Genomic DNA, 10,809 nt, shown 5'->3' with positions numbered 1-10,809 from the left:
TTGGGTGTAATAAGAGAGCCTCAGACCATTTACATAATAAATGACTGGAGAAGCAGCCTTTCAGTGGACTGAAGGTAGTTAAAAGGTGGCACTCTCAGACAGAGAGGGCTCAGAGAGTATCGTTCTAGAACAGAGACAATATCTCTGATCTGATCTTCTGATCAAGACCACAGATAATCCATCCATCTTCTACTGCTTACTCCTTTTCAGGTTCACAGGGAACCTGGAGCCTATCCCAGGGAGCACCACAGACAATCCATCCCAATAAACTTTTCAACTGCTGTATAACATATGTTGCATCTTCCTTACAACATTCCATTAATAGGAACAGTTAACTGGTGATATATCTGGGACCATCGACCCTGACAGACTGTTGTGCAGAAATCGTTACCTCATTGTCTTTTAAAGAAACTCATGTTGAATAAAAAGTGGATGTATATAATTATATTTGGCTTTTGACACATTGTTTAAAATATGCGGCTAAGAAAGAACTATTTTTCATTTTTTGGGGGACTGGTGAAAATTTTGACAGGGCAAGTAAAAATCTGAAACACTGGCCCAACCAGGCAAGAAGAAAAAACTCCTTAGCATTGAGCCATGCCGAAGTTCTTAAAGCAATACTGAATACTGCATTAGAATGAGTTAAATCCCAGGGGGCCTTTTTTCCACCCCCAAAGGTTTGCCCCAAGACTGCGCAATATGCACAGCAGGCCTGCATAAACCATACTTACTGCAACAGATATCATATAGTGATATGAAAAGATCTTATCCGCACATGTCCAGCAGTGAGGTTAAAGCAGTGCAAAACAACCATGTGGCAGATGAGTTCAGGACCTGCATTGAGAACTCAGGATCATTGAGTGATGACTCTGACTTCTGAAGAGATCGATACAGAACAAAAATGACCTACTATTCAATTCAATTCAATTCAATTTTATTTGTATAGCACTTTTTGCAATGGACATTGTCTCAGAGCAGCTTTACAGAAACATATCAACACAGGATACAGATTAAGTGTGTGGACTTATCCCTATTGAGCAAGCCGGTGGCAAGGAAAAACTCCCTAAGATGATACGAGTAAGAAACCTTGAGAGGAACCAGACTAAGAAGGGAACCCGTCCTCATCTGGGTAACAACAGATAGTGTGAAAGTAAGTCTTACATACTATACCAATGAAAGAAAAATGCTGAGAAGGGAACTATGGGTTCATGTGGAGAGCACACAGCTGTGCTGTAGTACACACATCTAACATAACAGCAGCACATCTGCTGATACCTGCAACATTCCTGAGACACACTGAACTTCACGTGGCACATCATGCAGTGATCAGGTCAAAAACATCCTGACTGGAACAATAGACTCAGCTCGTACTCCAGCTCCAGCTCAAGTGGATGCGCAGTGCTATTAGCTGCTAGCTGAGCACCCAGCAGCTTCGTCAGCAGCTTTAGGATCTGCGTTTAACGTGTTTCATCATTCTCTCCATCACGCACATGAACTCATTTCCACGCAACACGCCGTTCATTTGGACAGTGAGAGGTTTCACACAACGCGTTGACAAGAGGACGCATTTAAAACTCAGAAAAGCATCTTTTACTCACGTTGCACGAAACAGCAGCTCCGCTACAACCTGCGCACTACTGTACTATATAGTACGCAGTTATGCTACGCCTCCTTGGTAACTATGGTAACCTTATAGTAATCTATACTTCTATACTGTGTAGTAGGTAGGCGCGCGGCATGGGACGTAACCAGCAAACGTCACTCATTCTTTAAGACCAGCACATGTGTGTGTATGAGTGCGCGCGCATTACGCTACATCTGAACTTCAAACCATAAACACGTATTGACGGAAACATGAATAAGTTTTAATAGTAAGATATTTGTTTTTGGTTTTTTTCAGTTTGCTTGCCTGGTTCGAGTCGGTGTCGTTGCGTTTTCTCGGTGTTTGGCTCGCCGCTCAATCTTTACACATCCTCCGGCGTCACTGTGTGTGTGTGCTGCAGCCAAGGTAACCGAAATCTCGCGATACTCACTCAGGTGGTGAGCGTACGAGCAACTCTCGCGAGACTCATTCAGGTAGCCACAGTGCGACAAATCCGGGCCTACTATGTAGTTTATTTTCTCCATAAATAACTACAGTGATTGTTATTCTACCGTCAAACGGATCCTACATTTAATGGTACTTATTTTTAATTAAAAAATAAATAAATGTGTGTGTGTAGATATAATTATTTCACACTTGACCCTACCCTTCTCATAAGTATTTTAGATCTAAAACAGCATTTGTAACAGTAAAACTTCTTGCTCTGTATTTTGCTATTTTGTTTTGGTAGTGAGAATGTATTTTTGTACATAATAATCTATTTCCCAAGTCTATATAAAACATGCTTTATTTTAAAGTTAATTCCTTACTATCCATACTCTGGCATCATATCCCAGCATGAATATTTACAATCTTTTAGTTTCATACCCCAGCATGAACATTTACAACATACCAGCTTATTCATTCATTTATTCATCATCATTAACTGCTTTATCATGGTCAGGGTTGTAGTGGATCTGGACCCTATCTCAGCAAGACTGAGCACAAGGCAGGAGAGAGAATACACCCTGGATGGGATGCCAGTCCGTTGTAGGGCACCATGCGCACACACATGGGGGCAATTCGTTTACTCACTCATAACCAGTCTATTTACTGACTTATTTTTGGGAAGTTGGAGAAAACCAAAGAACATGGAGGAAACCTACATGGATACTGGGAAACCGTGTGAAACTCCACGCAGACAGTAACACAAGCTCAGGATTGAACTGGGGAACCCTGGAGCTGTGAACCAAACCCATGCTCAAAGGAAACCGTACTCGGAAACATGATAGCTTAATTATGTGAAACTCCTTATGGGCTTAAAAGAGAATGTATCTTGCAGTGCATTTTTATACATTAAGCAGTACACAGTATGCATCACATGCATGAACACCTGCTAAGCTGATGTGTATTGCATTTATTCCTTATCTTGCAACTTAGCACATGTGTAGATGTATACCTGGTAAGATCATAGACTGTGATTCTTAATATTTTACATACACATCTGAACACCAATAAAACCAAATGTTATTGTACATGTAGAGTGCAATAACGCTATTCTATTATAGACTACAATTAACACAACTATTAAAATATAATAATAATAATTATTATTATTATTAATAATAATAATAATAATAATAATAATAATAATAATAGGAAATGTGCAATGTATTATAGCATATCTATTTTTCCATTTATTTTCTTCTTAAACTTATGAAAATCTCAGCCTGTGACAGAAAGAACAGAAAAAGACAAATTAACCGTCAGCTATCAAATATTTATTAAGTAGGGGTGGTGCTAAACTCTTATAATTCATTATATCAACATGCCAAACAACAGTAGGGAAACATATAGCATTCTCGCATCATCATCATCATCATCATCATCATCATCCTCAACATCAAGCCAAGATGTCTTTCACTTACTTAAACAGCTTCGAAACTAAATTTGAAGTATTTCCTCATTTGTAAGTCGCTTTGCATAAAAGCGTCTGCTAAATTAATACATGTAAATCTAAAGTAAATACTTTCCTCTGTTACACTTGACTGGAGCTGAACAAGTTCCAGTGAAGATCAGGTGATTAGTTAACTTAATTAACCACATTTTAGTACTGGATGTTCTGCACTAGAATTCTTGAGTGATAATTTGGTACTCACTTATCAACACATAAATCTCATCACAGCACATGTGCATGGCAGGATTTTGAACGTAAAAGGCACAGATGGACAAGAGATTTGTCAAATTAGTACATTAAGACTCTAAGACTCAGTTTGATTGTAGCCATAATAATTTTGTTGGCAGTCGTCTTTACATTTTCTTTACTTACACATACATTTTCAGTCTCGCAACCATGTATCCCACTTTGAACAGTGGATGAATCAGGACACATGGATACATGGGTCAGGACTGAGTTCACACACAGGCATCCATTGATATTGAAGCACATATTTCAATACAATATATTTTTAATGACATATATGGAAGCACTGTGTGTGTGTGTGTGTGTGTGTGTGTGTGTGTGTGTGTGTGTGTGTGTGTGTGTGTGTGTGTGTGAGAGAGAGAGAGAGAGAGAGAAAGAGAGAGAGAGAGAAAGAGAGAGAAAGAAAGAAAGAAAGAAAGAATTGCAAAGCAGGTATAGGGAAGTGGTTATAGAGTGAGCTTTTTGAAGGACTAAGATGTTTGCTCCTCACAGCTCATCAGTCTCCCCGTCGAATGGCATGGTATCAATCTGCAGGTGGACGTTGCTTGTGTCTCCGCTGCCCACCCAGCCAATGGGAGTGCGGTTAAAGGAGGGTCTTGAGTGTATGTCATGGTGGTACACCACTGCAGGCTCCAGCTGCTCTGCTGCTGCCTCAATATCCGGCAACTGGAAGGTCATCAGCTGAGAAGCTTTCTCAAAGCCACCAAAGGGCGTAGCCGTCCTAAAGGAGGAGAATGGGTAAGATGGTTTGTGTTTGCCTCAAAATACAATGTGATGTTACCTTCATATTACACTCTTCTGGAATTCAGACGAAAGTTTTTAATTTGAGTTAAGTTGTGACATAATTATTATTAAAATTTCTTCTTATGCTGGAATCCTTGAAAGATTGGTTTGCATCAATGCTGCATGTAATTATAGTGAAATGATGCTCATCTTTTCTTAAGAATCTACCAACACATCTGAGGGAAATGATGGTATACCCTACAGTTTTGTCTTGTTTCTACTGCTATTATGACTTGTTTTGTTTTTTTGTTTTTACATTGACTTAACGGCTCTGTGCTAGCTAACTAATTCATTAGCCTCAGTCATAAGCTAGCCTCCATATTTCCCACAAACATAGGGATGTGTCATTCGCGAATGAGTCGACTCTTTGAGTCGACTCTTTTAAGTGAACTGTGGGTTCCGAATCTCATTTATGAAGAGACTTTTCTTTTTAAATCAGGACAAAACAAATTTGTGCTGTTTTGCTCAAACTGAAAACTTCTCAGTATTCTGTATTCACGATTCTCCGGTGCTGTTAATCACACACAGTGTAACTTTACAATAGAGTGATTGAAATTTTTCCAGCGAAACTTACATTGTTGGGCACAGGATAATGATGTAGAGCATGATCTAGCAAAACTAATACTTATATTAACGTAGGAATGTAGTTTAGTCAATGAAATTGTGTAACATCTAGCTCTTTTTACAGATTTAGATGTTTATAACTAACGCAACACAGAGTATAATGCTATTTTATTACTAGCAATGAGATTTTATTGAGCAGTTTAAATATACAGTAAGTAAACACCAAAAATTGTCTGGTTTTGGAAGAAAACCCCCCAGAAATGAGTCATGTGCGAGCCAAAAGAATCAGCTCTCATTGCTGAGCTGAGCTGAATGTTCTCACTCACTGGGAAGCAAAAGCCAAAATTTCCATAACTAATATGCCTTCCCATGTCAAAAGTTTTGTTAGAGCTCACAATGATTTTGCAAAAAGTTAAATTCTCACATAAACAATATTTATTTGTTGGCTTTTGTATTAATGGAGAGCGCTAAACATACCTAATATTAACTATTCCCCTGCTTAATAAAAGAACCAATAGAAATGGTTTCCACTACAAATACCATTACAGACCACAGACTAACCATTAAAACCATTCCCCTTGTTGGTCCTTAATGGTATCCACTAGACATACCATGCCACCAATAGAAGGCAACAAATTACTAGTAGAGACCCACAGGGACCATTACAGTTTCCATTAAAACCAAAACAATTCCCAGTATAACCATTATAACCATTACAAATTCTATGAGGGTTTCTATTGGGGGGGTTTTCCAGCATGGTTGTCAGTTGTCATGACAGTTATTTGTTATATTTGTTATATTATCAGTAGCAATTTTGAGATCCTAGCAGGTAGCGTGAATAACAGATATATAATAGTGTGGCACCTGTTAAAACTCTTATATTTTGGCAGGTCTCCATGAACACAGGGTCCTGGCATGAATGGCTTCATAGTAGATACAAGCTCTTCGTTTCCCTTCATGGCTTTTTCCCAGGGTGATACATACGTCTTCATGTATTCCTTTCTTTTGTTCTCATTTGCTAAAGCAGCAGCTTTAGTGCTTTGTGCACCTGTGGAGATATTCAACCAGATAGAAACAGAAGCTGTGAAAAGAAGGCGGGTTACAGCCCCAGATGATGAATTCTGTAAAGAAGAGTTCTGGAGCTACTACAATTTATTGTTTTCCAAACTGAATCAAGTGTGTAAGCATTCAGTAAAGAATGAGCTGTAGCCTTATGCAGGCAAACTAATGTCACCTACATTATACAAACAAAACCTTTAGCCCCACATTAAGAGTGGAAGTGAAGTGAGTATAACTGATCTGGCTGGTGTATGGAGGCCACCATCTGGAGTCTTCTCTACTACTCACTCTGTGAGCCATCAGCTGATGAGCCAGCACTCTCGCCTGCCCCTGCACCCACTCCGCCAGCTGTTCCTCCTGCACCAACTCCACTTCCTGCCCCTGTACCTCGGCTACCTGGTTTGGGAGGAGGCACAGGTGCATGCCCAACTCCACCAACTAAATGTCCACCAACTATTTGTCCACCAACAAGATGTCCACCGACCAGACGTCCACCAACATCCACCATTTGACCCCCAATGCCAGGGACAAATTTCTGGAAGTTATCCTGCGAGAAGAGATCTCAGACATGTAAATGGGTACAAATGCGCACATTCAGTACGTAGTGTGTACTCCGTGGAGCATGATTATTCTCACCATAGAGTCACTGTTGAAGACATCAGGGTTGTTCTCATAGATGAACTTCGCCACACGCAGCTGCCTCATTTTGAACATCTTCGAGCCCTTGTTTTTGAGCAGGGACAGTTCCTCCAGCATTACGTCTTTGGGTGTGCTGATCTTCGTCCCCAAGTCAAACTCGGAGGCCTCAGGCTCGGACTCATACTCTGAGGGAGCAGGCAGAGATGAATAGTTATATCCCACAATTCTTTGTCCTAGTCTGAATATAGCTAATATTGAGCATGCCCTGTTTTCTAAAATCTTCTCAACCACTGCGATGTTCTAATATCCTTGATAGAAAATACCTTTAGATGTTAAAGTAATCAACATGCCCAATCATTGCAATTCAGGTTAAACTGATTGCCATCATCATAACCTCTGTAAACTGTGATCAGCGGATCCTTTGTATATTTTTATCCCTTCCACGTTCAGTAAACTCACATGATGTGCCTAAAGTCATGTTTGTTCACAGATTTGATCTTATATATTTTCTTATTTGCCCTGTATATGAACTTTCCTGGAAAAGCATCAACCAGGATTCAGTGTCATACAAAGGAAGCAACTTGATATGTAGGTAAGCAGGACTTTCCAGTTTTTAGACCAGTTTACACATCAGTGATCTAACAACTGGTTCATACATGATGGAACTGCAAATTAGGATAGGATGATCATTTCATCACGTAAAAATGATTTGGCTCAAGCACAAACATAAAACAGACACCTAATGAATAATGAAACACAGATAAATGCTTCAATGAAGAGGTAATCCCATGTGCACCATTTTTCCTTACAAAACCATAACAGGAATATATTGTAACAAGGTAGAGAAAGAGAAAAAGTAAAAAACATGTTGACTATTTTAATTTCCCTGTGGATCTTGTTTAAAGTATTTTCAGCAGGAGTTAAGCCCCTGTGTGGATGTGAGAGGCACTTCTGTGATAATTAAAAGACAGCTGCCATTTCTGCTGTGAAGTCTGTAGGCTAAGTGTTTCTCTGTGTGGCAATCTTTGCCTCATTAGGCCATATACTGTAAGTTATAGCCATGCAGAACGTCAGTGACAAGCCCTGAAACTTTGACTGTCTCCCACAAATTAACATTATTATAAATACAGGTTTTTTTTCCATCTTCCAGATTGACCTGACTGTTTAGTCATGGAGAGATTCACTGTCTGGCCTGCCACAGAATCAAAGGCCCTGTGGTTAAATACATTGTTGTGCTCTACTGATAATACAACCCCCCCCATATTGGCTCTCACAGCGAGTATTTCACAGCTGAGGTGAGCTGAACAAACATGAACATAAAAAACATACCACATGAAAGTCTCTTCACTAACCTCAGTATTACTCACTGTAGATTCAACTTCAGAATGCATTATTTCTATTCATGAGGAGTGTTAATGCCTTCCCAAATATTTTGCAAGCTTTATACTATGTGAAATTTCATTTGAAATAAATATGTGGCTCTATTACATGAATCCTCAGCAGTGTTTCTCAATGTGCGTTACAGTCAGAGATGACATCTTTAGGAGTCTCACCATTCTGAGTGATATGTGAGAGGTCAGTGATGATTTTTGCAGTTTTTTTCCTCTTGTTGGGAGGGGCAGGTGTTCCAGCGAGAGGCATGACTCCAAACTGGGGAAACGGGCCAAACAAAAGTGATAAGATAGAATGTAATCGTTAAATAGGCAACACTCAGTTTAACATTTAATCAAATTGTCTTAGGAGTTAATTACTGAGAATTGTTTCCTTTAATTTGATATTAGATATTGTGGAAATAGAAGTGTTTTAAAAGTTTAACTTTAGAAGTGTTTAGAGATATTAGTTTGTGAAATCTAAGAGTCAAAGTAAAAATGTATGATAAACATACCAGGCTTTACCTTATACTAGTTTATTTGCCTAAAGTGATACACCATGTTACCATACCATATCTCTCAGATGGTTTAAAAAAAAAAAAAAAAAAAAAACTTAAACATTGATAGAATAAAATATATTGGTTTTGTCCCGGTTTCTTGTGTTGTGAAAAAACAAGAAAAGTCTGATCAAGTTGATCTCAGTTCATCTCCAAGTCTCACACTATCAATCATAAGAAAAATATTCTTTAGGAGTTAATCAGGAGTGCTGCACCATCTGGTGACTGCAGTGCTGCTGTAGTAGTATAACCGCAGCAGTGCAGGGTGTTGGACACACTTCATGTCTGTGTGCATATGACCTCACATTCCACAGTTTCCACACTGAAGCCTGAGAAAGGAAAACGTATAACCACCCCACTGCTTTTAGTCTGATTGGCCTTTTTGTGTAGAAGAATAAAAGTCTCATATAATATCTGTACCCACAAGTTTATGGTTGTATATTGGGAGTCTCCTCTTGCCTCATACATGGGGCATAGCTCTTCTGTGAATCGTCTATATATGTTATAAATCATATAACATTTTAAATTCATGTAAGATACAGTATCTCTTTCAACTCAAGACTCTGCTAATAGCAAACATTGCATTCACTTGTCTGTAATTCAATCTACTCCAGCTATTTTTAAATGCCATTTTGAAGACCTTTTAGCAGCGAGTGGTGGCGTCACAGACGTGACAGCGGACTTCAGTCTCTCACAAATTCAAGTGCAACAATACTTATCCAACTCTACAGAAATGGCACATTTTGATATAAAAGTTGGGCAAGTGAGTCTAAGCTGGGGGGATATGGGAAAGATGTTGTTATACTTGTAAAACACTGGCAACCTGTGCAGCACTCAGCTCAAGTTGCCCCAGCTGGATATTCCAGGCTTTACACTCCATATAAAATCAACAGCCAGGCAATGTAGAGGGCGGCTCAGCACATTCCCTCTCTCACTGCCTGCGCCTTTAAACATGGAACCAAAATCTGATATGAATCCTTTCCTAAAGTTGGCAGTGAAATCTTTATAAAATCATACACATTAAACACTGCATGGCTGTCTCTAATCATGATACTCTTTCACAAGGAGTACTATATATATTTTTTTAATGGTTTAATATAATCTCTGCAGCCAATAAACTATTAAACGGTGCATGCAAAGGAAGAGCCCACACACTGTGATCCACTCACCTGGGTTCTAAACTCCTGTACAGAAGTGGTCTCAAGTGGAAGAGGCAAAACTTCTGATTCAATCAAAAGTTTATAAATCCCAGGGTGTCGCTGACCTGTGGCTGGACCAAGATCCTGGGGAGTGCAAAATCCAGTCAGGACTTGGATAGCAAATCAAGAGGGGGGAGGAAGACGTGGAGTGTATGACAGAGCAGGGGATTGAGGGGGGTCTCAGGCTGCAAGCGTTGATGGTCATATCAAGAGGCTAATATCTTTCTTGCAGATGCTTCATGATGCTAAATATAGCAGGAGAGAGAGAGAGAGTGTAGTTATCAAATAGTCTGACAGCAAGGACTGCTCCAAATATTGAGGGTGGCAGTAGATTTGTCCTACTTCCTCCTGCATTAATTAGCTTCTTCCCCAGGAAAGGTTTTCACCTTTTCACATCCATACAGCAGGCCAGTGACCTGTGACCACATGATCTTTAAATATGATAATAGGGTTTTTGTTTGTCTGCATTTCTAACTCTGCCCATTACTCAATTATTCACAGTCACGGTTAAGTCACATCGGTTTTATTGTTATTCATCTATATAACTTGTATACGCTGAAAAAAAAAAAAAGTAATTTCTTCAGGACTTTGGAGCAACAAGGCAGTATCACTGTATACAGGACTACACGAAGTGCAAATACAAATGCCAGTGTGAGGCGAGTGCAAAAGTGTACAATAAATCCACAGGACAATAAACAAACAGTACAGTGTATGCTAACTAGGCATGACAACAGAACAGTTCTATATGGAAGACACCAGTGCAAAAAAAATAAATAAAAATAAAAGGTAAATTGACAGTGTAAGATGTGACCTACATTTTTAATTCTGCCACCATGAAGCTGAGAGAAAGCAG

General features: G+C 39.3%; 1 protein-coding gene across 1 annotated transcript; it reads right to left on the bottom strand.

Annotated features, from left to right (window-relative positions):
* Positions 1-3,341: 3,341 nt before the first annotated feature.
* myoz1a (myozenin 1a) lies at positions 3,342-10,142 on the bottom strand. The gene is made up of 6 exons (XM_017464479.3): positions 9,927-10,142; positions 8,384-8,480; positions 6,828-7,015; positions 6,480-6,738; positions 5,997-6,180; positions 3,342-4,506 (listed from the first exon to the last, which is right to left on the bottom strand). Exons 2-6 carry the CDS (start codon positions 8,469-8,471, stop codon positions 4,272-4,274), a joined length of 954 nt encoding a protein of 317 aa, XP_017319968.1. The 5' UTR covers positions 8,472-8,480; positions 9,927-10,142; the 3' UTR covers positions 3,342-4,271.
* Positions 10,143-10,809: the final 667 nt, after the last annotated feature.

Source organism: Ictalurus punctatus, chromosome 3 (assembly GCF_001660625.3).
Source record: "Ictalurus punctatus breed USDA103 chromosome 3, Coco_2.0, whole genome shotgun sequence".
Lineage (NCBI taxonomy): Eukaryota > Metazoa > Chordata > Actinopteri > Siluriformes > Ictaluridae > Ictalurus > Ictalurus punctatus.
The sequence above is the reverse complement of the archived record's forward strand: the minus strand, read 5'-3'. Positions and strand labels throughout refer to the sequence as shown.

Bases quoted from the DNA above. Each gene is read 5' to 3' on its own strand.
- myoz1a (XM_017464479.3), bottom strand. From the start codon at position 8,471: ATGCCTCTCGCTGGAACACCTGCCCCTCCCAACAAGAGGAAAAAAACT. The intron at 6,739-6,827 runs GTGAGAATAATC...CTCTTCTCGCAG, and splicing joins TCTTCAACAGTGACTCTATG to GATAACTTCCAGAAATTTGT. The intron at 6,181-6,479 runs GTGAGTAGTAGA...ATATCTCCACAG, and splicing joins ATCAGCTGATGGCTCACAGA to GTGCACAAAGCACTAAAGCT.